The 21,828-nt window shown below is 41.5% G+C and overlaps 1 protein-coding gene across 4 annotated transcripts in view; it reads right to left on the reverse strand.

The window, feature by feature from the left end:
* SBF2 (SET binding factor 2) overlaps positions 1-21,828 on the reverse strand; it is a 344,966-nt gene that overhangs the window by 28,651 nt on the left and 294,487 nt on the right. Inside the window, exons 20-30 of one of the 4 annotated variants that reach the window (XM_075567083.1) lie at positions 20,345-20,514; positions 19,910-19,983; positions 18,670-18,865; positions 16,039-16,166; positions 12,698-12,873; positions 12,121-12,266; positions 9,702-9,894; positions 8,791-8,987; positions 7,290-7,430; positions 5,378-5,473; positions 4,017-4,091 (exon numbers count right to left, since the gene is read on the reverse strand). In XM_075567083.1, the coding sequence (XP_075423198.1) occupies positions 4,017-4,091; positions 5,378-5,473; positions 7,290-7,430; positions 8,791-8,987; positions 9,702-9,894; positions 12,121-12,266; positions 12,698-12,873; positions 16,039-16,166; positions 18,670-18,865; positions 19,910-19,983; positions 20,345-20,514 (1,592 nt within the window). The remainder of the gene's footprint in view (positions 1-4,016; positions 4,092-5,377; positions 5,474-7,289; positions 7,431-8,790; positions 8,988-9,701; positions 9,895-12,120; positions 12,267-12,697; positions 12,874-16,038; positions 16,167-18,669; positions 18,866-19,909; positions 19,984-20,344; positions 20,515-21,828) is intronic. The other 3 variants (XM_075567085.1, XM_075567084.1, XM_075567087.1) reach the window with 3 other exon arrangements.

Genomic DNA, 21,828 nt, shown 5'->3' on the forward strand with positions numbered 1-21,828 from the left:
ATCAGAAGAGATCAAAAATTGGAATATGGCACACAGCCAAGAGAGTGGGTCAAGAACTTGTATAAAAATAATTACTTTATTAAGTTCATGTTAAAAAACGGAGGTGTAGCAACCCTCCTATGCGTTTCGTGCACGATTGCACTTTTTTTTATCTATAAAAATGAAAACGTTGTATATTTGCTGTGCCTCTGGGCAATCTGATTGGTCCGTGGCCCGGCCCCGCACGTCTCTCATTGGCCTGCGTGGTTCTATGACATCACATACACAACTGCCACACTCTTAAAACATTCACTGAGCTTTGGGACGCATCACAGCAGCATTATCCTGCCTCCTCTCACAAACTAACCCCAGCGCAGATTCACCCAACTGCAGATTCCTCCCCTGCGGACTACACATCGCCTCCGCACACCCTCCGCTGCTCCTCCATCAACTCCCAACACAAGCAGCACCTTAGGTACCGAGCGCTGCCGCCTGCCCCCCCAACACGACCCCCCCCTTACCCTCCGCTGCTCCGCCATCACCAACCGCCAACTGGGACATGCCAGCAGGGGGGGGGGGAGCAAGGCAGTGGCGTTCTCGGCGCGGACATGACCCCCCCTCACCCACCACTGCTCCGCCATCACCTCCCGCCACACGCAGCCAACTGTCAGCAACCGTTACCCGGGACATGCCAGCTTGGGGGGGGGGGGAGGGGAGCAGGGCAGTGGCAGTCTCAGAGCGGCTGACTGTCCCCCTGGGGCGGCTGGAGGGGGGACACCGCCTTTCCTCCCCCCAACTCCCCTCCTCTCCCCACCGGCACTCACCTCCAAACTTGCGCCTCTTATTCCTGTGTCTGTGTGTGTGACACTGTGTGTGTCAGTGTGTGTGTGTGTGTGTGTGTGTGTGTGTGTCACACTGTGTGTGTGTATCACACTGTGTGTGTGTGTATGGCAGACAGTCTGTGTGGCGGGGGCCGGGGGGACATGTCGGGGGTGGCCACTAATGTGAGGTGCAAGGGAGGGTACAGTGATGTCATGTGCAAGGGGGGAGACATGTGAGGTGCAAAGGGGGGTGGGAGAGAATCATGTGAGGTGCAAGGGGGGGGGGAGAATCATGTGAGGTGCAAGGGGGGGGAGAGTGATGTGTGAGGTGCAGGGGGGGAGAGTCAGGTGACATGCAAGGGGGGGGGAGAGTCAGATGACGTGCAAGGGGGGGAGAGTGATGTGACGTGCAAGGTGGGAGACAGTGATGCGAGGGCCAAGGGAGGGGGGAGAGTGATGTGGGGGTCGGGGGGGGGAGGGGAGTGATGTGGGGGGCAGGGAGACCGCAGCTGTGAAGGAGGGGGGGGTGGAGCTGTGAAGAGGGGGGGAACGGAGCTGGGAAGGGGAACAGAGTTGTGAACGTGGGGGCCAGCCAGCTGTGAAGGGGGGTACATCCCGGGCAACGCGGGTCTCTCAGCTAGTCCTTGATAAAGTGCAATCGTGCACGAAACACGTAGGAGGGTTGCTACACTTCCGTTTTTAACATGAACATAATAAAGTAATTTTTTAATACTAGTTCTTGACCCACTTTCTCGGCTGCTCACCATATTCCAATTTTTGTCTCTAAAGGGCCACCAACAGGTCAAGTTTTCAGGATATTCCTGCTTCAGCGCAGGTGGTTCAATCAGTGGCTCAGTCATAATAATTGGGCCGTGAAAAAGGTGAACAGAATAAAGGTGCGCAACTACAATATAAATATGTGACGTGATAAATGTGATGTAATATGAATAAATGACCTTAAATGTGAAAAATTATTTATGGAGCGTCTGCAGCTGTGACACCAGGGATGGCTCTGGTCCCCCCTAAAAGCACACAAAAATACAAAAAACACAGCGCACAACGCTCATAGTGCATTAAATGATAACTTTAGTAACCAAAATAAGGAGGTAAGTATTGTGCGTACATTTAAATAAAATAAACAAGCATTTCAGGGTTATTGTTACCCAAACACCAACGGACGCCCGTGATGGTCTCGTGGCTCTCTCCTTCTCACTCCAACAGCCTCGGTGTAGGGCCTAGATGAACTCCAATCCAGTCACTGGTAATTCAGCCCCTCGCCTTGGGGTAAGGCTAGTACAGTCTCACGTTTAGGTGAACAGCAGTCCAGATTAATCTCCGTTTAGATGCGCACTGCCCGTCAATGCACAGGTCTGACTTGCAACGGAGCAGCGGAACGCACGCTGTTTGGCATCCTGGTCGAATACTTCCGGGTCTGTGACGTCATAAAAACCGCGAGAGTTGGTCGCGAGTCTACAGATCACCGGACCGGTTCTCTGGGAGTGCTGTGATGTAGAGGGTTCGCAAAGTTCTTTAATCCAACGCGTTTCGAGACCACGTGAGTCTCTTCATCAGGGAATAAAGATTAATCAAACTATTGGCATTTAAATACCCCTCGCGTGTCATCGACTGGCCCCTCAATTAAGGGAGTGGACCAATCACACGGCAGCGGGGAGGAGTCAAAAGCTCTATAACAACTGAGAATGCATCCTAACAAAAACAAACTAGAAACAACTTTATTAATAATTTTAGAGTCATCATATATTACTGTGTTTGTCAATTCGTTTGTAAATAAAGTTGTTTGTAGTTTGTTTTTGTTAGGATGCATTCTCAGTTGTTATAGAGCTTTTGACTCCTCCCCGCTGCCGTGTGATTGGTCCACTCCCTTAATTGAGGGGCCAGTCGATGACACGCGAGGGTATTTAAATGCCAATAGTTTGATTAATCTTTATTCCCTGATGAAGAGACCCACGTGGTCTCGAAACGCGTTGGATTAAAGAACTTTGCGAACCCTCTACATCACAGCACTCCCAGAGAACCGGTCCGGTGATCTGTAGACTCGCGACCAACTCTCGCGGTTTTTATGACGTCACAGACCCGGAAGTATTCGACCAGGATGCCAAACAGCGTGCGTTCCGCTGCTCCGTTGCAAGTCAGACCTGTGCATTGACGGCAGTGCGCATCTAAACGGAGATTAATCTGGACTGCTGTTCACCTAAACGTGAGACTGTACTAGCCTTACCCCAAGGCGAGGGGCTGAATTACCAGTGACTGGATTGGAGTTCATCTAGGCCCTACACCGAGGCTGTTGGAGTGAGAAGGAGAGAGCCACGAGACCATCACGGGCGTCCGTTGGTGTTTGGGTAACAATAACCCTGAAATGCTTGTTTATTTTATTTAAATGTACGCACAATACTTACCTCCTTATTTTGGTTACTAAAGTTATCATTTAATGCACTATGAGCGTTGTGCGCTGTGTTTTTTGTATTTTTGTATAATAATTGGGCCACCTGTGCTGAAGCAGGGATATCCTGAAAACCTGACCTGTTGGTGGACTCGAGGACTGGAGTTGGCCCACCCCTGGGGTAGACCTTCATTAGGATTACCAACTTGGATGATGTAGCACTAGTCAATGGCATGAATTCCCCCTCCTCCCCACCTCCGTTCACCATCACGCTGAAATTGGCAGAGGCTGCAAAGGGAGTTAGAGTTTCTTAATGACTGGGATGCTTTTCAACACAGAAATGCAATGGGGGGCTGGATTTGAAAATGGAAGGGATGGCACAAATCCTGTCCGGCAAGGATACGAGCAATAAGGTTTTTGAAATATAGAGGGGACGGCTGCAGTACGTGAATCTTATATTTAGAATGATTGTCTCCACTCTTGGGTCTCACTCAGTTTAGAGGAACAAAATGACCCCTTACTCAGTAACGCTGATGTACTGTAGCCTGTGGTCTAAGTATAGAAAATGCAATGCTTGTTCCATGAGCCCATCATATACTTGTGTTTCACAAATATGAACTTTCAAAGTATTGGAAAAATGTTCTGCTGTCGGTCTTCATTCTAACTACTAATAAGTGCCAATCATATGGCATATAGAAGCCTAGAACAGGACCTATAGCTAAAACATTTCTGAGACAGCAGGACTGTTGCATTAATGGCAATGAAAGATCATCAGTAATGATGGATTATGCACAACACAGAGAATGTTTAAGTACCTGGATTTTGTATTCTTCCCTTAGTAGCTGGTTTTGGGTTTGAATGGGGAAATTTTTTATCCCTGTACCCAAGTACTGGACGGTGGGATAAGAGAGGAGGAAAGAATAGATAGGATTTTCTAGTGAGTGTCAGAATAAAGTGAGCACGAGAAGAAACGGTAATCAGAGGCATTCTACTGAATAATGTTATGTCTTTCCCTCTAAAATGATACACTTTACATCATACAAAAGTATTTTTATTCCAAAGTTAGTTTTCTAAATACAGTAACAGTTTTCAAGACACATATTGCAAAACAAAGAATCTGCAAATATGCTTTTGTCGCCTTCTCAACCCAATACCCATTATTTGCGTATCTGTTGGATGTGTTCCAAGAATGAAGCCTCTTCTCCAGTTTAACGTAAGTCCCCTGGCCCTTTCTTGTACAAGAATATACTGCAGGTCATTCAGAAAACATTTTAAGATGCAAAGTTTCTACACATTATTTGAAAAACAATGATAAGAAACGTAGAAACACTACCAGTTTAAAGCACAAATTGTGCCCGGTGATGGACTTACCAGACTGATTTTGAAATCTAAAAAAAATCGGAATCGTTTCAAAACTAGAATCCTTGGTTCTTTATTCGCTACGGGTTTTGAGGTTGACGGAGTTCAGCAACGGGTGGAATATGTTAAAATTATGTTTTTGACATTGTAACAATTCAAATGTTACATTGGACAAATGTTACACAACAAAATGTTACATGTGAAACATTTGAAAACTGGGATGTTAGAGCACACAAATGGAAATTAAAAAGCACTGAAAAACAATGACAATATTAAATTAAGGATCTACACAGAAAGCAACAGTATTCGGCATCTGGGTGCAACGTTCGTGTAGATGTTAACATTATGAGTCTTTACATGACTCCATAATGTCTGTTTTGATAAATTTACCACAACTTGAAATGAAATGCAAATTGTGAATGCAAGGACTATAAACAAATTGTGTTTCCCAACTGAAGTATTTATCTAAAATGGCAGTATATATATATATATATATATATATATATATATATATATATAAATTATTAAGGTTATGGTGAGTGAAAAGGAAACTAAAAACCCTCCACCATATACAGTAGCATATGAAAATGCGCACATTCACGTCTTAGACAGGTCTGCCACCCTGCTTTTCGCCATCATCACCTAGTGTACAGTGCTTCCACTGCAACAAGATTGCAGACCTGTCTAAGACGTGTGAATGTGCTCACAAGTTCATAGTTATTAAATATGAATCTGTAAAGAATCATTGACCCTTGTTATCCGATACTTGTCTTCTAGTCTTTCCATTTAAATGACATCTGATCTCAGACTTACTAACCTCCTCGTGCAAAGCTATTGGACGGTTTAACATCCAAATGGCCGGGTGTAACATGTTTAACCACACAGGTCATTCTGGAAGCCTTTCTTTCACTGCCTAAAAGTCAGTCCAAAAACAAACAAACAACAAACACACACAAAAAAAAAAACACAACAGAGATGAAATGCAACAACACTCAGGCAAACATGCAATGCACATGTGAAAACGCTTAGTTGGCTAATTTTTTTGTGGTGCAGATATTTAATTTCATAATATTTGTGCCCCCATTTCCTGCAACAGAGTCGATGAAATGCACTCACACGGTTAGGGTAGGGGTGGCCAACTTCAGTCCTCGAGCCCCCTCAACAGGTCAGGTTTTCAGGATATCCCTGCTGAAGTACAGGTGGCTTAATCAGTCCCTGCTTCAGCACTGGTGGCTCAATCAGAGGCTCAGTCTTGGACTGAGCCACCTGTGCTGAAGCTGGGATATCATGAAAACCTGACCTGTTGAGAGAGATGAGGCCTGGAGTTGAGCCCCCCCTGGGTTAGATGATTAGGCATGGCTGGCGTACTGAAAGCACTTGATGTTAAATGAAGCGACGCATGCATGATTTTCTGATGGTGTTACTTTACAATGAAAAAAATCATTTAAGGAATAAGAACTAAGCCGACTCCACTAGCCGATTACAATAAGTAGGCAAACTTTTCCAGTCACATGCTTCTGTGCCTGACAAATTAGGGTTACCTTTAAATGAACCCTATCTGGTTTCATCACATGAGAACTGAAATAAAATATGAATTCATTAAACGATTTGGCGCGATGCACACGATTTCTGTTGCCGGTGTGCACAGCTCTCGTCTGTGTAATTTAAAAGGTGTGCACAAATATAAAACATGATAAACAGTGAATAAACAATCGATTATGACATTATATATTCTGCCTGTGCGGAGTATCCAGAGTGAGAATCATTACTTATTTTGGTATTTTTCATTTCCATTACTTTAGACCACCAGATCTCCCGTTAAAGCACACATTACCGTGTGTAACATTAAAAGCATTGGAAATGACACATTTACCATCATCCCACCAGATACTGTGGCATGAAAGGAAATGTGCATCAAATGTTATGTTCACACTTACCAGCCCAAATCGTTCACTACTGGTAGCTGAAACGGCATTACAGTATTCTCTCCCCGCTTGCCTACTGCTGTGATTAATATCTCAGTGTAAAAGCGATATAAGGAAATGCCATTGCTTGAAATGTGCCCCCCTTTAAATTTGGTCCAGGAAATACAATACAATAAAATACAAAATACAGTACAATAAAAATCCCCCATAAATAACTCTGATGGTGAAGGGTAACAAAGGCACGTGAATAAGGAAGAACCTGTTCAAGTAAGCTGACAATTTGGTTGTCAAAATGGACTTGGTTCTCCAATAGGTAAAAGTACCCAGCAGGACAAGTTATTTTCCTTTAAAATGAATGATCTGTATTTATATGTATTATAAATAATTCATATATTGTAACACATTATTTGTATTAATACTGTTGCAGTTTCTTTGGTACATCTGATACTGAAAGCCCTGCTGGTGACCATGCCAATAATTTAATTTATACTCATCTCTTCATCTTAATAGAAGGGAGCACTGATGCAACAGTGTTCACAGCAATTGATGCCATGTACAGTACTACGTCAGAGGGAAGTCGGCGTGTTAAAAGCTATGTTCAGAGAGAACAGCCCTTTAGATTCAAAGGAAAGGTTTCAAACTCAGGATACTCCCCAACAGGTGAAACATTGGAGTGCAGAATTATACTTTCTACTATGCTTAGAAAATGAAGGGATAGACAAGGCAGACAGACTCTGCTTTATTCTAAACCCATAGATATTCAAGTTCAAATACAATTAGAACAAGAGTGTGTGGATGTTTTACCTGGTGACAGGGCAAGCGTTGGTCTAATGGTAAGAGTACTGTTGCCATTCATTTTGTAGTGGACAGAAATAGTATTCAGCAAGGCTTGAAGATATTTCTCCTGCTCAATACTGCTTGAAGATTCTACAGAAGAGGCTGGAGCTTAGGGAAACAGGGAACAGTGTGTAAGATGCCAGGAAAGGCCACATTTAACTGTAGTTAAAAAAAAATAAAAAACTAGAGATGGGTCCAAATCCCTTTCCTGGATTCTCTCAGGCTTTTCAGACAAAATCCGACCCGCACGTTGAAATCCGTTTGTATTTCAGCAACTTAAACCCACGCGAATGCTTTAAAATCCACCTGTGGTGCTCGGATTATCTGATATTTACGTAAATCCGGTTCACGGAACATCTTTATATCGAATCCGATGTCAGATTCAACATAAATCCAACATCGGATTGGATTCCGTTTGGCGGACTTGGATTTTCTGTAATAGACCCCCCCCGCACATTTCCCTTTGTGAGACTGTTCCGTGGATATCCGCGGCGGAAACGAATGGGCCAATCTGCTGCGAATTCAAATAACAAAACAATCCACCAATTTCTAGTACAAAAATAGCCCTCTCTCGCCTAAAACCTCTCTCACTGACTTCCCCACCCCTCTGGAATTCCCTTCTCCTCAATACCCGACTAGCACCCTCTCTCCACTTTTAAGACCCCTCTTAAAACCCACCTCCTTAACGAAGCATATGGGTAGTTCCATGGCTGATACTTTACACCTCATCGATCTTGGCCCCTTGCAGATGCACTTACCAGAACACCCTCCTACTGTCTCTGTACGTTCTTCCTACTTACCACTTAAGAGTGTAAGCTTTTTGGGGCTTCTTCCCATTATGTGTTATATTATTATGTCACTGTACAGACAACTCATAACCATAAAGTTCAGGAATATTTTAAAATAGTCAACACTAGTAATAATTTGCTTAAACAATTAAATAACATGGGAGGTTTGACATTAAGGTTAAATATTTTGTGCATCTTCATTTTTCAATAGCGGTGCTACTGATAGCTATATATACATATATATATATATATATATATATATATATATACATACATATATATATACAGTGTTCGACAAACCTATACATTTGCTCGGCCCCGGGCGAGTGGATTTAACCCCCGGGCGAGTAAATATTGGCCCAAGCAGCACACGTTTGGTACTAGGTGGCGAGTAGATTTTTTTGTGTGGCGAGTAGATTTTTTGGTGATTTGTCAACCACTGCATATATATATATATATATATATATATATATATATATATATATGTATTTCGAGGGGTTCGTCCCTTAACTCTGACAAAGGTTGTATCGCATCAATAATGATGATGAACGACATCGGTTTATCCAGTGGGCTTGGCAGGAGCATGATTTTGTAATGGCCGATGGTCAAATTCAAAAGAATGGTAGTTGAGCACAAAATACCAAGTGAATAGATTTCTTCAAGCACTTGCGTATTCTCACCAGCAGTGTGCGTATTTTGCGATTTGAAGAGGCCGACAACTATTTTTCCATGGAAACCTCCAGAGCGGAGCAACACTGCGTTGGTCTTGGAATTTTTCCAGGAGACGACAGGAAGTCTATTGTGACGGTAACATCGGGCAACCTTCTGCAGGCTGCTGTCCTGGACAGACTGAGGTACAACCAGAAGCCCTGGGTAACTTCAAGATCAAAAAGAAGAACGGAAAGAGGTTTAAGTAGAAGTAGAGGATATCTTCAGTAAATTCTCAGTGCTACAAAGTCGCTTGTCAATAGACCCAAGAGGTAATGTAACTTGGCACAAAGTAAAGAGGTCATCTCCTCCAACACTTTCAGGTATGTTGCAATATAATCAACACTACACGTGGTCATGTGAAACACAGGGTCATTGCCAATGGCAAATTGGCCTCTGAAGAATAACATTTCTGGAAGCTGTATTTCGGACTCTTGTACTTCCCTCGCACAATCATATTGCCACCCCGTATACAACTAACTCACTTATCTAAAGTGCTTTTAGTACAATGGCTAACTGCCAAAGTGTTAAAGCGTTGTTGCTGCAATCCATCAGCATCATTAGGGTGGACACCTTACTTTTATCACAAGTACACTGAGGGAAAAACTGCAGTTTGAAAAAAACCTGTATAATCTGTGACTCGTCAAGAGTGTCTTTCACACAGGAATGTGAAAATTAAATTGTGCACGGGAGGTTCGCAGTGCCACAGGGAGAATTTAGTTTTGACAAAGTACATCCATCATAACGTACATGTTAAACCCCAACACCCTGTATTTCCAGGTATTTCATTCCCCGACGCATTGCAGGAGGCAAATTCAGGAGAACAATGCGTCACAAGCCACTGCAACAACACAGGAACGGGTCCTTTATGAAAACCACCAACCTTCTGCACAGGGAGTACATCCTATTGAGTGCTGTCACCCTGAAATGCTCTGTTTTTAAGCGTGAAGAGCTGCTAATGGTCCCTAGTGCCAATCGCTGGTAATCTCTGAAACAGGCTCTCTCCACTAACTGCTCCATGGTTGACTTCTCAGATGCTTTCAATGTTCCACTTGGAAGTTCGTTGTCATCTGAAACTGTACATTACATACATAGAAGTTCACACCTTAAACTTAAAGAGAGGCGAGGTTTAAAGATGTGCATGAAATGCAGCCCATGTAAAAAACAACATTGTTTGGTTACTGGTAATTTCTCCCAATTTAAAGATATTTACATTTTATCACTTTAATTCTTACAAAATGTGAATCTAAAACTGTCTAAAGCCCCCCCCCCCCCCACCCCCGGTTCAGCCAGGACTGCTGCTTTAAATCAGGGGTGCTCAACTCCAGTCCTCAAGCCCCCCTCCCTCCAGCCAAACAGGTCAGGTCTTCAGTATATCCCAGCTTCAGCAAAGACTGAGCCTCTGATTGAGCCACTTGCGCTGAAGCAGGGACTTATTGAGCCACCTGTACCGATGTCGGGATATCCTGAAAACCTGACCTGTTGGGGGGCTTGGGGACTGGTGTTGAGTCCCCCCCCGATTTAAATGACGGATCATAATTATAACACATGAACCTCTTCTGACAAACAACTGTAATAATTGTGTGGGAGGTAAATGGCAATTAATATTGGCGTACAGCAGATGTAAAATGGCTGAGTTATCTTACTTTAGTATGAATGGCTAACAGTGGATAAGGTACACATTGAAATGAGTCTTTATAAGCAGAACACTATTTTGGCATTACATTCTTATGGAGCAAAACCATCTGTTATGCTACAGTATTAAAAAGTCCCAAGCACAAAAACAATATGAACACCACACAAAGTACTTATTTGACTTGTGTGTGTATATTCTGTATATGTATATATATGTTTGTACGTATATATGTGTGTGTATATGTATGGGTGTGGGTGCTTGCATATATGCACGTGTATGTATGTGCATATATTTACGTGTATGTATGTACTTATATGCACGTGTATAAGTGTGTATTATACACAGTGTATATATGCATGTATTATACACGCATATAAACACATACATAATACACATGCATATATACACGTGTATATATGCATGTATACGTGTATGTGTATATATGTGTGTATTATGCATGCATATATACAGTACACGAGTATATATGTATGTCACATACATATATACTCGTGTATGTATGCGTGTATAATACACACATACCCGTACACATGCATACATACACACGATGTATATATGCATGTGTATGTGTGTATATGCATGTGTACACACACACACACGTGTGTATATATGCGTGTATTATACAAGCATATATACACATGCATATATACACTTTGTATATATGCATGTGTGCGTATCTTTGCAAGTGTAAATATGTATATATATATATATATATATATATATATATATATATATATATATATATATACACACACACATATTTACACTTACAAAGATACGCGTGTATAATACACCCACGTATGTATGTATATATACATACATATATACACACACACACACACACATATATACACACACAGCTCAACCCCTTTATAACTCTGTGCTTGGGGTCCAAAGAATCACATTGCAGATCGCGTTAGAAATAATGTACAATTGTACATACATATAAATATATTTATTTAGTAATGGAGTCAGGGCACACAATATCTGTAATAATCCAAAAGATCGGAGCACTTGCTTCTGCTAACGTACTAAACTGTACTACGTAGAAGGGTAACAAATACCGGCCCACCAAATGTTGCAATAAATGTGTATTTCCTAGCTCAATGTTTCGCCTTCCTAATGAAGCCTTTTCCCAAGTAATAAAACGGCTCCATTGGGAAGCCGAAACACAGAGACGATATGTTAGTCATGTTGTTTTCATTGTGATAACGTATGTGATATTCTGGTAGGCTAGATTGTGATAGCACTGTGTAACCAAACGCAGGACATACTGTATACCGACATTGTCATCTTCCATACATGAAATAAATAAAAGAAAGCACTTTCTGTCTTCGCGCCTGGAACTCGCTGCCACTGGAACTTGTGGAAGTAAAATCGCATTAACAGCTGCAAAACAGGACTGGATCTATTTATGGAGAGGAAGTCCATCAATAGATACTGGCAGCATGGACATAACTGGGGTGCTGCTCTCACCCTGAAATGTTCAATACTTGTCACTGTGGGAGAGAGGATACCGTGCTTGATGGACCACCGTGTTTGGAATAGTATGGAGTTACAGTATGTTGTGTTATATTGCAACCAATGATACTGGCGTGTCCAGCAGCTGTGTGTAGTTTGTTAAAGTACAAAGATTTCGTTGTTATACCAGAGATGTCGTCATCCTCGTTGGCCCCGGAACGGCTTCCTCTTTCCTCTAATATTGTGGCAGTCTTCTTCTTTGCAGTGTAAGGACGACCAATAGTCATTTTGCCTGCCCGTTTGGCCCCTTTTACAATGGTTTTAGAGAGAGTCCTGAGATACAGGGGACAGCAAAACTATTTAAAGAGAAAATCAAATAGCATGATACTGTTTGATCATTTTTACACATGAGAATCACAGGCTGGTGAAGCAGCTAAGGAAGAGATAAACACATTTATGACTGGGGATATGTATGTATAAACGTGCTTTAAACATATGTCAAGTACTGTATATACATATTTAAATATCTATGTAGTGTGGATGTCCTCTTCTAACTGGGCTTTGCTCCCGCATTCTGAGCTCTGGAGAGCAAAATCCAGTGAAGGAATTAGAGATCGATATTAGCATCGGAGGATGCCAAGACATAAAAAAGCATTATAATAGGACTAGGATGAGGGAATCAAACAAGGTTAGCAGGATCAATAGACTAACGGAAGCCAAGCTGTCCTCATCTGCTGTCATTGTCTATGTATTGATGCGATTACCGAAAGGATGTGTTCTTCTCTTTCTGCTTTGGCAAGATTATCGGTGGCGCAGTCTGTCCTGCTGCAAAAGCAAACGTGCTGAAGATGGAGAGGGGATACCGGAACTTCATAAGCTGCTTCTTAAACAGGTCCACCATCTCTGGGCTTACTTCTTCATCAAATGCCACTTTAATTAGCTGCACAGAAACAAAAGGCAAGAGGTTTCCTCAGCATGGAGCTACAATTCAGTTTGTTTACTGATGAAATAAAGGGTTTCACAGTTTTTGATTAATTCAGCACTACACGTGCACCTGCCAGAGGATGAAGTTTATATAGTAATTGTTTTAACAGTGATGGGATTTACCCTTCCATGCCAGAGGGACAAGCATCGCATCTGCGCTTCTGGCAGAGAAGAGGCTGTTTCAGAGTTGCCATGTTCGACCATCCAATTTAATATGATGAAGATGACGCAAGCAGGGAGATGTATGGTCTTTGGCTCAAAAATATATGTATGGATTTGTATTTGGAATTTGACGTCTGCGCTTAGTACAGGTCAGGGCGACCCTTTTCATGCTACTAGTACATCTTGCCAAACAGACGGGAACTGGATACACTGAATAATGAAGACACCCATAAAAAGGTTTACAGACTGACACTGTTTTAATCAGAACAGACTTTGAATTTAAGCTTTGTAAGAGCTGGATGGTGCGCGAGTTTAGGGACACAGAGAAACAGCCTGCAAGTTATAACCAAATATCAGCGACTAGCCCAAAATAGGACCAACAAAGTCAAAACATGGCAACGTTTTATTCTTTGCGGTACAGTGCTACAACTTGGTGTATCAACTAGATACGTCTCACTGTTAGATAATTACAGATCTAATGTAATCAGACCGAAGATATCCTTTCCCAATCAATTTCATATGTAAATAAAGACATTCCTCACAAAATGAAAACAGATTGTGCGAACAATTTAAAAGAACTTCAAACATGCCAAACAAGCCTTTGCTTTATAAGTGAAGAACAATACCCAGGGCCACCCGATATGCCAACTTTATATTTCACATGCGGACTTTTCCGGATATTAATTGAAGCAATTGATCACAATTGCATTATGAAATGTGGCAACGGTAGTTATCTTAATCTGAGAACATTCTTCCAGTAAAGAAAAGCAAACTGGGGAGACACCTGGGAATATAATGCAATTAATTTATTCTGACCCCCGCTTCTCCATCACAACGATGGGACAATTTAAATGATGGCGGATTGAGTAATGTACGGTGATATTTGTGTGTGTGTGTGTGTGTTCTCTAGGGATTTGGGCATTCTTGCGTGCACCTCTCCCTTTGCCGGTCTCTATAATTTGGCGATTAACCTTTCCATGTTGATGTACAGATCAGGCACTCGTTTCTTTCAGCATTCCCTGTGATTTTAATCTGATCTGCAACCAGAACATGGAGCCGTTAAAGCCCTTTCTCTCCTGTGGTGCTGCTGGGATATATCTCAATATTCTACATTGCAAAAAATACAGCTAACAGGATACTCATGAAAGGCTCATGTTTTATACGGAGGCAAACAAAAGAATGTACAGCTCAGCCCCGTTATAGCGCGATCCATTACAACGCGAATCCGCTTATAACGCGATGCAAGCGCGGCTCCCAATTTTCGTATTTATGAATACTTTACAACACGGTTATTGGTATCTTATTACTTTACTGTACAATGCATACAATTGTACATTATTTCTAACGCGATCCGCTTATAACGCAATGTGATTCTTTGGACCCCAAGCACAGCGTTATAAGGGGGTTGAGCTGTATTACCCCAAAAGAGAAAAAAATAGCCAAAACGTAGGCCCCAACCGAAGTTGAAATAAACGGAGCAAAATAAACTAGCTTAAATGTTGAGTGCACCTCAATAGTCTCTCATTTTGTTTGTTTCCAACATTTACAATCTACCATTAGACACATCATCAGAAACATACCTGCCAATATATAATTTATAACGAACATAATTAATCTAGGGTGTTAGGTCACGACAACTAAACAAGTACAACTGAATTTAAGCCAGATACGGTGTTGTAAACAATTATTTAGAATCCCAAAGCTTGGCATTAGAATGGTAAGTGTGAAATGTTAAAAGAAATCAATTTGTGGAAAGCCAATTTTTAATCTATTGAGATAAACGAACATCTTAATTACATGGACATATTATTACGAATTGCATGCAATACGGATATTCACACTCGCAGATATTATCACTGCAAGTATAACATAAGTATTGGTAATACATGTACATGACTGCAGCCTGCATTACTACATAATACATGATGTTATTGCTCACTAACCCAGGGCTGCTCAACTCCAGGCCTCAAGCCCCCCTAACAGGTCAGGTTTACAGGATATCCCAGCTTCAGCACAGGTGGCTCAATCAGAGGCTCAGTCAAAGACACCAGTGCTGAAGCTGGGGAGAACCTGCACAGTTGGGGGGGGGGGCTTTAGGACAGGAGTTGAGCACTCCTAGCCTAACCTTTGCTCCTCTCCTCTAAGGCTTGGTGCAGACGTGCCCTCTTTATTCACGGGAACAGTGGAAAACATTAGGCGAAGAAGAAACAGGGGAGGAGCAATGGCCATGTTCCCAATGAAGCAAACCGAGAGGACATGTTAGCGCAGTATACGGTGCTGCAGGCACTCAGCAATATTTCCTTCATATCATTACAAATATAGAACACCTGCAGATGTTGAGAGTGCCTGGGTCCTCAACATAGCCATGACAGACCATCGTGGTCTTGTAAATGATCGGGTGGGGAAGAGGAGAGAGAGGAAGATATGGACATTGGGTTGCTAATTGTACTCCTGTAGACCTACCTATATCAAACTCTCTGGGAGTTGGATTGCTTTTCGCTACTGTATGATTTCAAGTTTATTGGGTCTATATTTAGTTTTGTTTCTAGTTGCCTTTGCTGCACTAATAATCATCCTTCATTCATGCTGTTACATATAGGAACGGCTGTACTCGAAATGTATATTCAATCTTGGCAACATTTGCAAGAAAGAAAATGTGATAAATAAAGAATACTGTATATAGATCTGTAATGCAGATAACCACAGGATTTAACCCCTACTCTCTCTCAGGGGCCTGCCCCTTTAATCTCAAACAGCCTTTAGAATACAAAGACACCTTCTAAACTAGTGGTTCCCAAACTATTTTAAATTGTGCAACCTCTGCGTGCACCCCTTGGAGACGAACCATCTGTTGGGAATCACGGTTGTAAACAATGCAGTTCAGGGCTCAAATTTTTTCTAATTTCAAGTTATTTGTTACTCCGCTGAAAACAGATTTTGAAGGGTAGATCTTGTGTACCTGAAATGTTGCGGATCTGACTTGAAGTCCTTCTTGCATACTTTGCTGGAGCAGGTTCTGGACGTTTATCTTTTTCTCTCGAGTTATTGAAGCGATGGGGACGCTGCGGACGACTGACTGCTCTCCCACTTCCAAGCATTAAACAAATAGGATTGTCACATTAGCATCATTGCAAAAATAAATGTAGCACTCACACTTTAAACTGTACACGTAATAGTCTTGCCTGCAATGTAGGATTCTCTTAAAAGCAATCAGCCCTAACTAACCTCTATTTTTGTTAACAGCATTGGAACCGAGGGGTCCTCCACTATTTTCAGCTCCGGGGACCCTCACGGTTCCCAAGAGAATTTTACTGCTGAAATAACCAGTATTACTTCCCGGTGTTTAAAGGGGATTTAAATAGCCGTGCAATAGGAAGCCAAACTGATAATTTTGCAGCTTCCTGTTGGCCCGCAATGTGGCAGCCATTTTGTTTCCCGAGAGAAATTTTAAAGGTGGCTTTTGGATCAGTAGGGCCCCAGTTCCCATTCTGTAAAAAAAATTTTTTTAAACCTAGGCGGAACTGCTCCTTTATATTAATCAAAAGGTACAGCACATGTAATGCTGCCTCTTTACTGCTGGTTAGATTGGAAACACATTGCTAACCATTATGTCTACAATTTGGAAGCCTCAGATCACCTGCTCAGGACAAACCTTCAGGAATGTGCGTTATGCAACATCGCTATTTAGCCGTGTCCGCAACGCAAGCATGTTAAACTATTACCCAGTTCAAATTAACAATTGGGTTTCATTCCGACAGTGATCAACTACAGTCAATATTGGCCTAAATGCTCTCAAATGTTATTTTTGGTAAGATAGGTACAAACTGTTCTTGGATAATGTATACAAAAAGAATGTATGAAAGGTCACACTAAATAAATACACACAAATACCAAAACGTACACAAACGGCAGAATTTATTCTGCATTGGAATTCGTCCTTCAAGCAGACGTTCGTATTCAATTTTGCCAATAAACCAATATTTAAAAGTAACAAATCCTTTAGTTGGCAGGAAAATCTACACATTGTCAACTTATCTGTTGCAAAAAAAACATGAAAGATTATTGTGCACCAGATGTGGATATTAACTTACAGCCGATTTGTTCGCTGATAATTAATTCTAATTTGTTTCATATGAAAAAGATGCGTAAGCTAACTCTAATTAATCATACAAAGTTAAAGTATCCAAGCCAACAATGTATCTGTTTGAAAGCGATTTTTTTTGCATGCTTTTCCAAAAAAACTCCCGTTGTTTTTTTATTACATCATAAAACACAGCGATAAAAGGAAAAAAAAAAGAAAGAAAACTTAATTGTGAGTTTGATATAAAATACAACTCAAAGCCTGCATTCCACTCCTTCCAAGATATATATTTTTCATGTAGACATTATTTTCAAAATATAAAATATATACACAAAAAGAGTAGCGTGGAAGACGTTTTAAGAATCAATCTTCTGAATTCGTAATATTGGAGGTGGTAGAGGCGAAGTAAGTCGGGCGTGCTCACCTCCAGTCCTCAAGACCCCCCCCAACAGGACAGTATGCAGGATATCCCTGCTTCAGCACAGGTGGCTCAGTCTTCGACAACCACTGATTGAGCCACCTGTGCTGAAGCAGGGATATCCTGCAAACCTAACCTGTTGGGGGGTGTCTTGAGGACTGGAGGTGAGAACCCATGTAGTAAGGGATTCAAAATGCTTGGAATAAACATAAGGCTATCCTAAATATTAAACCCAAGTGTCAAATAGGGTCTGGGGTTTAACAACAGGTAATTGTTGTGTGGTCATCACAAAAGGCAGAACAATTGAACTCATTTTACTAATAGATTTGGAATGACCACACTGTGAAATCTCTACTCCAATGTAGTATTGCATGTTAAAACGTGTGATTGTAGTATTGACCATAATCTAAAACAAGGCAGCTACTCGAATTTTGTGGCTCATTTCTCTGTATTGCAGATGCTCCCAAATCTACAGTGGCAGTAGCCAGATATTAAAAGCTAAGGTACTTGGCAGCTCTATATACAACAACAAGAACATGCACCAACTAACATGGAAGCTATGCTCACCGGGCTTGGCCAATTCTGAAGTGTGCATAAGACACATTCGGCTTGGCCAATTCCTGAGAAAGGGGGGAGGAGGCCCGAATATGTATTTGTTCAGCTTTATAAATGACTTGGAGAAACGTCCCTACAAAATGATTGGGTGGTCTGATAACTTAATGTCTTGGTGTCACGTAAACCAAATAAGGGTTGATTAGGCTTACTTTGGCGTAAGGCCTAAATACAAGACTCAGGAGAAGGATACCATGCGTTAGGTTGCCTGAGAACACATGCTGCATAATCTAGCTCAAGATGCCAGTTATAATGTAAATATACTGTACATGTGCATAAACTATTGGTTGAGCAACAGCATGGGTTACTTCTTAAATGTAAAGTATGACAGCTGTTACACTAATGGGTCAGTTTCACACTTCAGAACATTGCAGCAGTTTGCTCTTCAGATAGTGAAAAAAAAGGAGGAGTTTTGCTTTAAAAAAAAATATATATATTGTAATTATGAAACAGACATCTACACTAAAGTCGTGGCGTACCTAGTGGATCATGAGGTGTGCCTTTAAATATGATTCGGTAAGTAGTAAGGAATAGGGCGCCCTCTGCTGGCAGGATGGGGGGACCTCCAAGCATTCCCCCTGTCGCTTCTTCTCGTCCGTCAGGGTCGAGCAAAACTCGCAAAGCTTCACACACAAACTCTTCCCCGGGCAGCAAAGCTGGTCGCAGGATTTTGGGCTAGAAAACATCATCATGATTATATTGTGCAAGCATTTAATGAGCTGGGCAGTTGGTATTCTGGTTCGATTTAAATGGTTATCAGAGGTTTCCAAAGAATAGAGACCTGGATTTACGCAAGATAATATGGGCTAAATGATAGATAAGCAAAGTTAATGTGAAGAATTGGCTTTGTTTCAAACACCAAAGATGTACAGTATCATGATCCCTAAACCTCAAGAGGAATGTTTTACTCTGCCAGAAAATTAGAATTAAGGCATGAATCCTATATATTACTTGTAAGGGATGTTGGCCTTTAGGATAACATGATCTTTATTTTTAGCCTTTTTAACCCAGTTGTTGGGGAACTACAGACCATTCCCCTGGTTCAACAAATGTATTGCATCTTTAAAAAACCAAGGTACACAAAGCATTTGGTGCATCTGTCAAACCTTAATACGCCAGCATGGGAAATAATTCTGGAAGATTTTCAAATAATTCAATAATTTTGGAAAGATTTTTGCTTACAGATGTATTAGTTATTCTTGGCATATAATTAAAAAAGCCTTGCATGTGCTTTTTTTGTCGATTAACAGTTCAGCGCAGCAGGATGTCAATGTTGTGTAACTAGTTACTCTGAGAAAGGTTTTACGTTTGCAAGTTGTAAAAGTGTGCAAAGGGGTGTAAGTAATTCCATATATCAATAAAAACAAAAGTTTTGTTTATAGGTTCTGCACTGCGGCTTATACAGTATTTTGTAAAAATGTAAGCCAACCTTTTAAACGTTCAAATGTTTTAAGACACTTGATTGAAATTGGAAGTTTTTTAAGCGTAGCCACAAACAAATATTCATCAGACATTGCAAAACCCAAGCCCTGGGGGGCTCAACTCCAGTCCTCGAGACCCCTCAACTGGTTAGGTTTACAGGATATCCCAGCTTCAAGCACAGGCGGTTCAATCAGAAGCCACCTGTGCTGAGGCTGGGATATCCTGAAAACGTGACCTGCTGCGAGGAGCTTGAGGTCTTTGAGCTGAGTACCCCCTGCCCTAACCAACAGAACGTACTTTTTTTATTGGTGGAAGTCTTCTGCTTTCCCGATGCACGGCTTCCAGCGTTTCAATATGCATAGCCACAATGCCTTGAAATCACAGAAATGGGAAAGGGGTGTAAAGGCAAAATACGTAGAACATGAAACGAGTTGAGTAAAGATCTTTGAGAATAACAGCATACAGCGTGTATTGACCAATAGTTCGGTATAAAGGACATCATGCAACAGAAAGCTGTGCTATAAATGCTGGGAAAAACAGAAACATTTACTGCTGGAGGAAGTTCAGACTGTAGATTTTCATTTGCGAGGTTAACGTGCTTGAATTTCACTTTTCCCACCCGGTTGTTCTGCTCCCTGCAGATGTGGTTGCAGCCTATGCAGTCAATGAGGGTGAACTAACAACAACAACTTATTTCCTTGACCTGCACTTTTGGTCACGATAGACGCTTACCTGGGATCATGCAATGCAGGCTCTTGATATGGTCCTGAGTCACTCCACTTTCAGTACACACCTTGTCAATAAATCTGGTGGTGAAGCGGACCACTGTATTAGCAATGTCATTCTCAGAATCCTCAAACCCACTTTCAGTGTCATAGCTTTCAGCAACGCTTCCAGCAATGCTGAAAAGTAAAGGAACAGCTATTGATACAAAGTACATCTTTAGATTGTGCATATATACAGTATATATTGAATTGGTGATGGCAGTGGGTTTCCGATATAGCAAGGTGTTGATTGTATACGAAGGATGCCTCAGTTCAAGAATTGTCCACCGATATTTGCCTATCCTACGATAGAATGGGCTTGTTTCTGCCAATGACCAATCTTGGTAAGGGCAAAGTCTCCACTGTGCTCCTAAACGATGATCACCCCACATTGGAGTATTATTTTTTTGTTTGGTAGTGGTTTCTGGTTGAGCTTTCTGCTCTAACCTATGTAATCTTGTGTCTCTCTGCAAAGGCAAGACGTATTCATTTTTATCATCCTTCTGTAGTACGAAGACAATTTTTATCTGACCATTAACCAACAAATAAGATAATCACTGTAATAGTATGAAGAGTTCAACAATCACGTCGCTATTTGGCAACAGCTCTGCTGCTCTTGATAATATTTGCAAGTAACTGGATTCCATTTCCACTATCTGCTTTTGTAGACATTTATCAAACCTGATTTATTTTGACAACTTGATTCAAAACATGCCGAATAGTTGTAAGCACCACATTTTTAAATATATGATGTTCCCCCAAGTCACCAGCCCGTCTCGTGGAGATCACTAGATAATGGTAGTGTAACACTTATCACAAAATTCCATTTTGTAGTCATGACACAAGAACGGCGGAGTCATTTTACAAAAATGATACACAACTGCATAAACAATGAGGTCACTCCAGACTGTCCTCCACTTTAACAACAGAACAGCAATTGTCTATCATATTTTGATCAGACATTTAATCTAAGTGGCGACACAAAGATACGCTCAACATTCCATTGCAGAAAAGCAGAGACGTCTGTGTCCAGTGGCTTGTGTTCCACTCAAGAGGACGCCATTCACCCCTTGGCAGCCAAAAAGGCCAGCAACCGGTTTGCAATGCAATTCTCTGGCTGCCAAAGGTCTAAAGGACACGAACGAGATTATGTGGTAATGTTACCGGTTACTTATATTTTTAGTTATCAGAAATCTGCATAACTGCTCATTTTTAAGTCAATTATAACAATAACAAATAAGCAATACCATCCATACTTTAAATTTTTTTTTTTTTTAGTGTTTGAATCAGCTCCCCTCTCCCCGGCACTACACAGCGCAATTTTCAGCTGTGGGGTTCCCCGGTACTCTCCATTTTCTGTGCCGTTCTATTCCTTGATATTTAAAGCTGGCACCAGTGGTGATCCAATAGGAAGTCGTCCCCCATGCTTTGGTGGCTATTTTGTTTCCACGA

The sequence above is a fragment of the Ascaphus truei genome, chromosome 12, assembly GCF_040206685.1.
Source record: "Ascaphus truei isolate aAscTru1 chromosome 12, aAscTru1.hap1, whole genome shotgun sequence".
In the NCBI taxonomy this organism is placed as follows: Eukaryota; Metazoa; Chordata; class Amphibia; order Anura; family Ascaphidae; genus Ascaphus; species Ascaphus truei.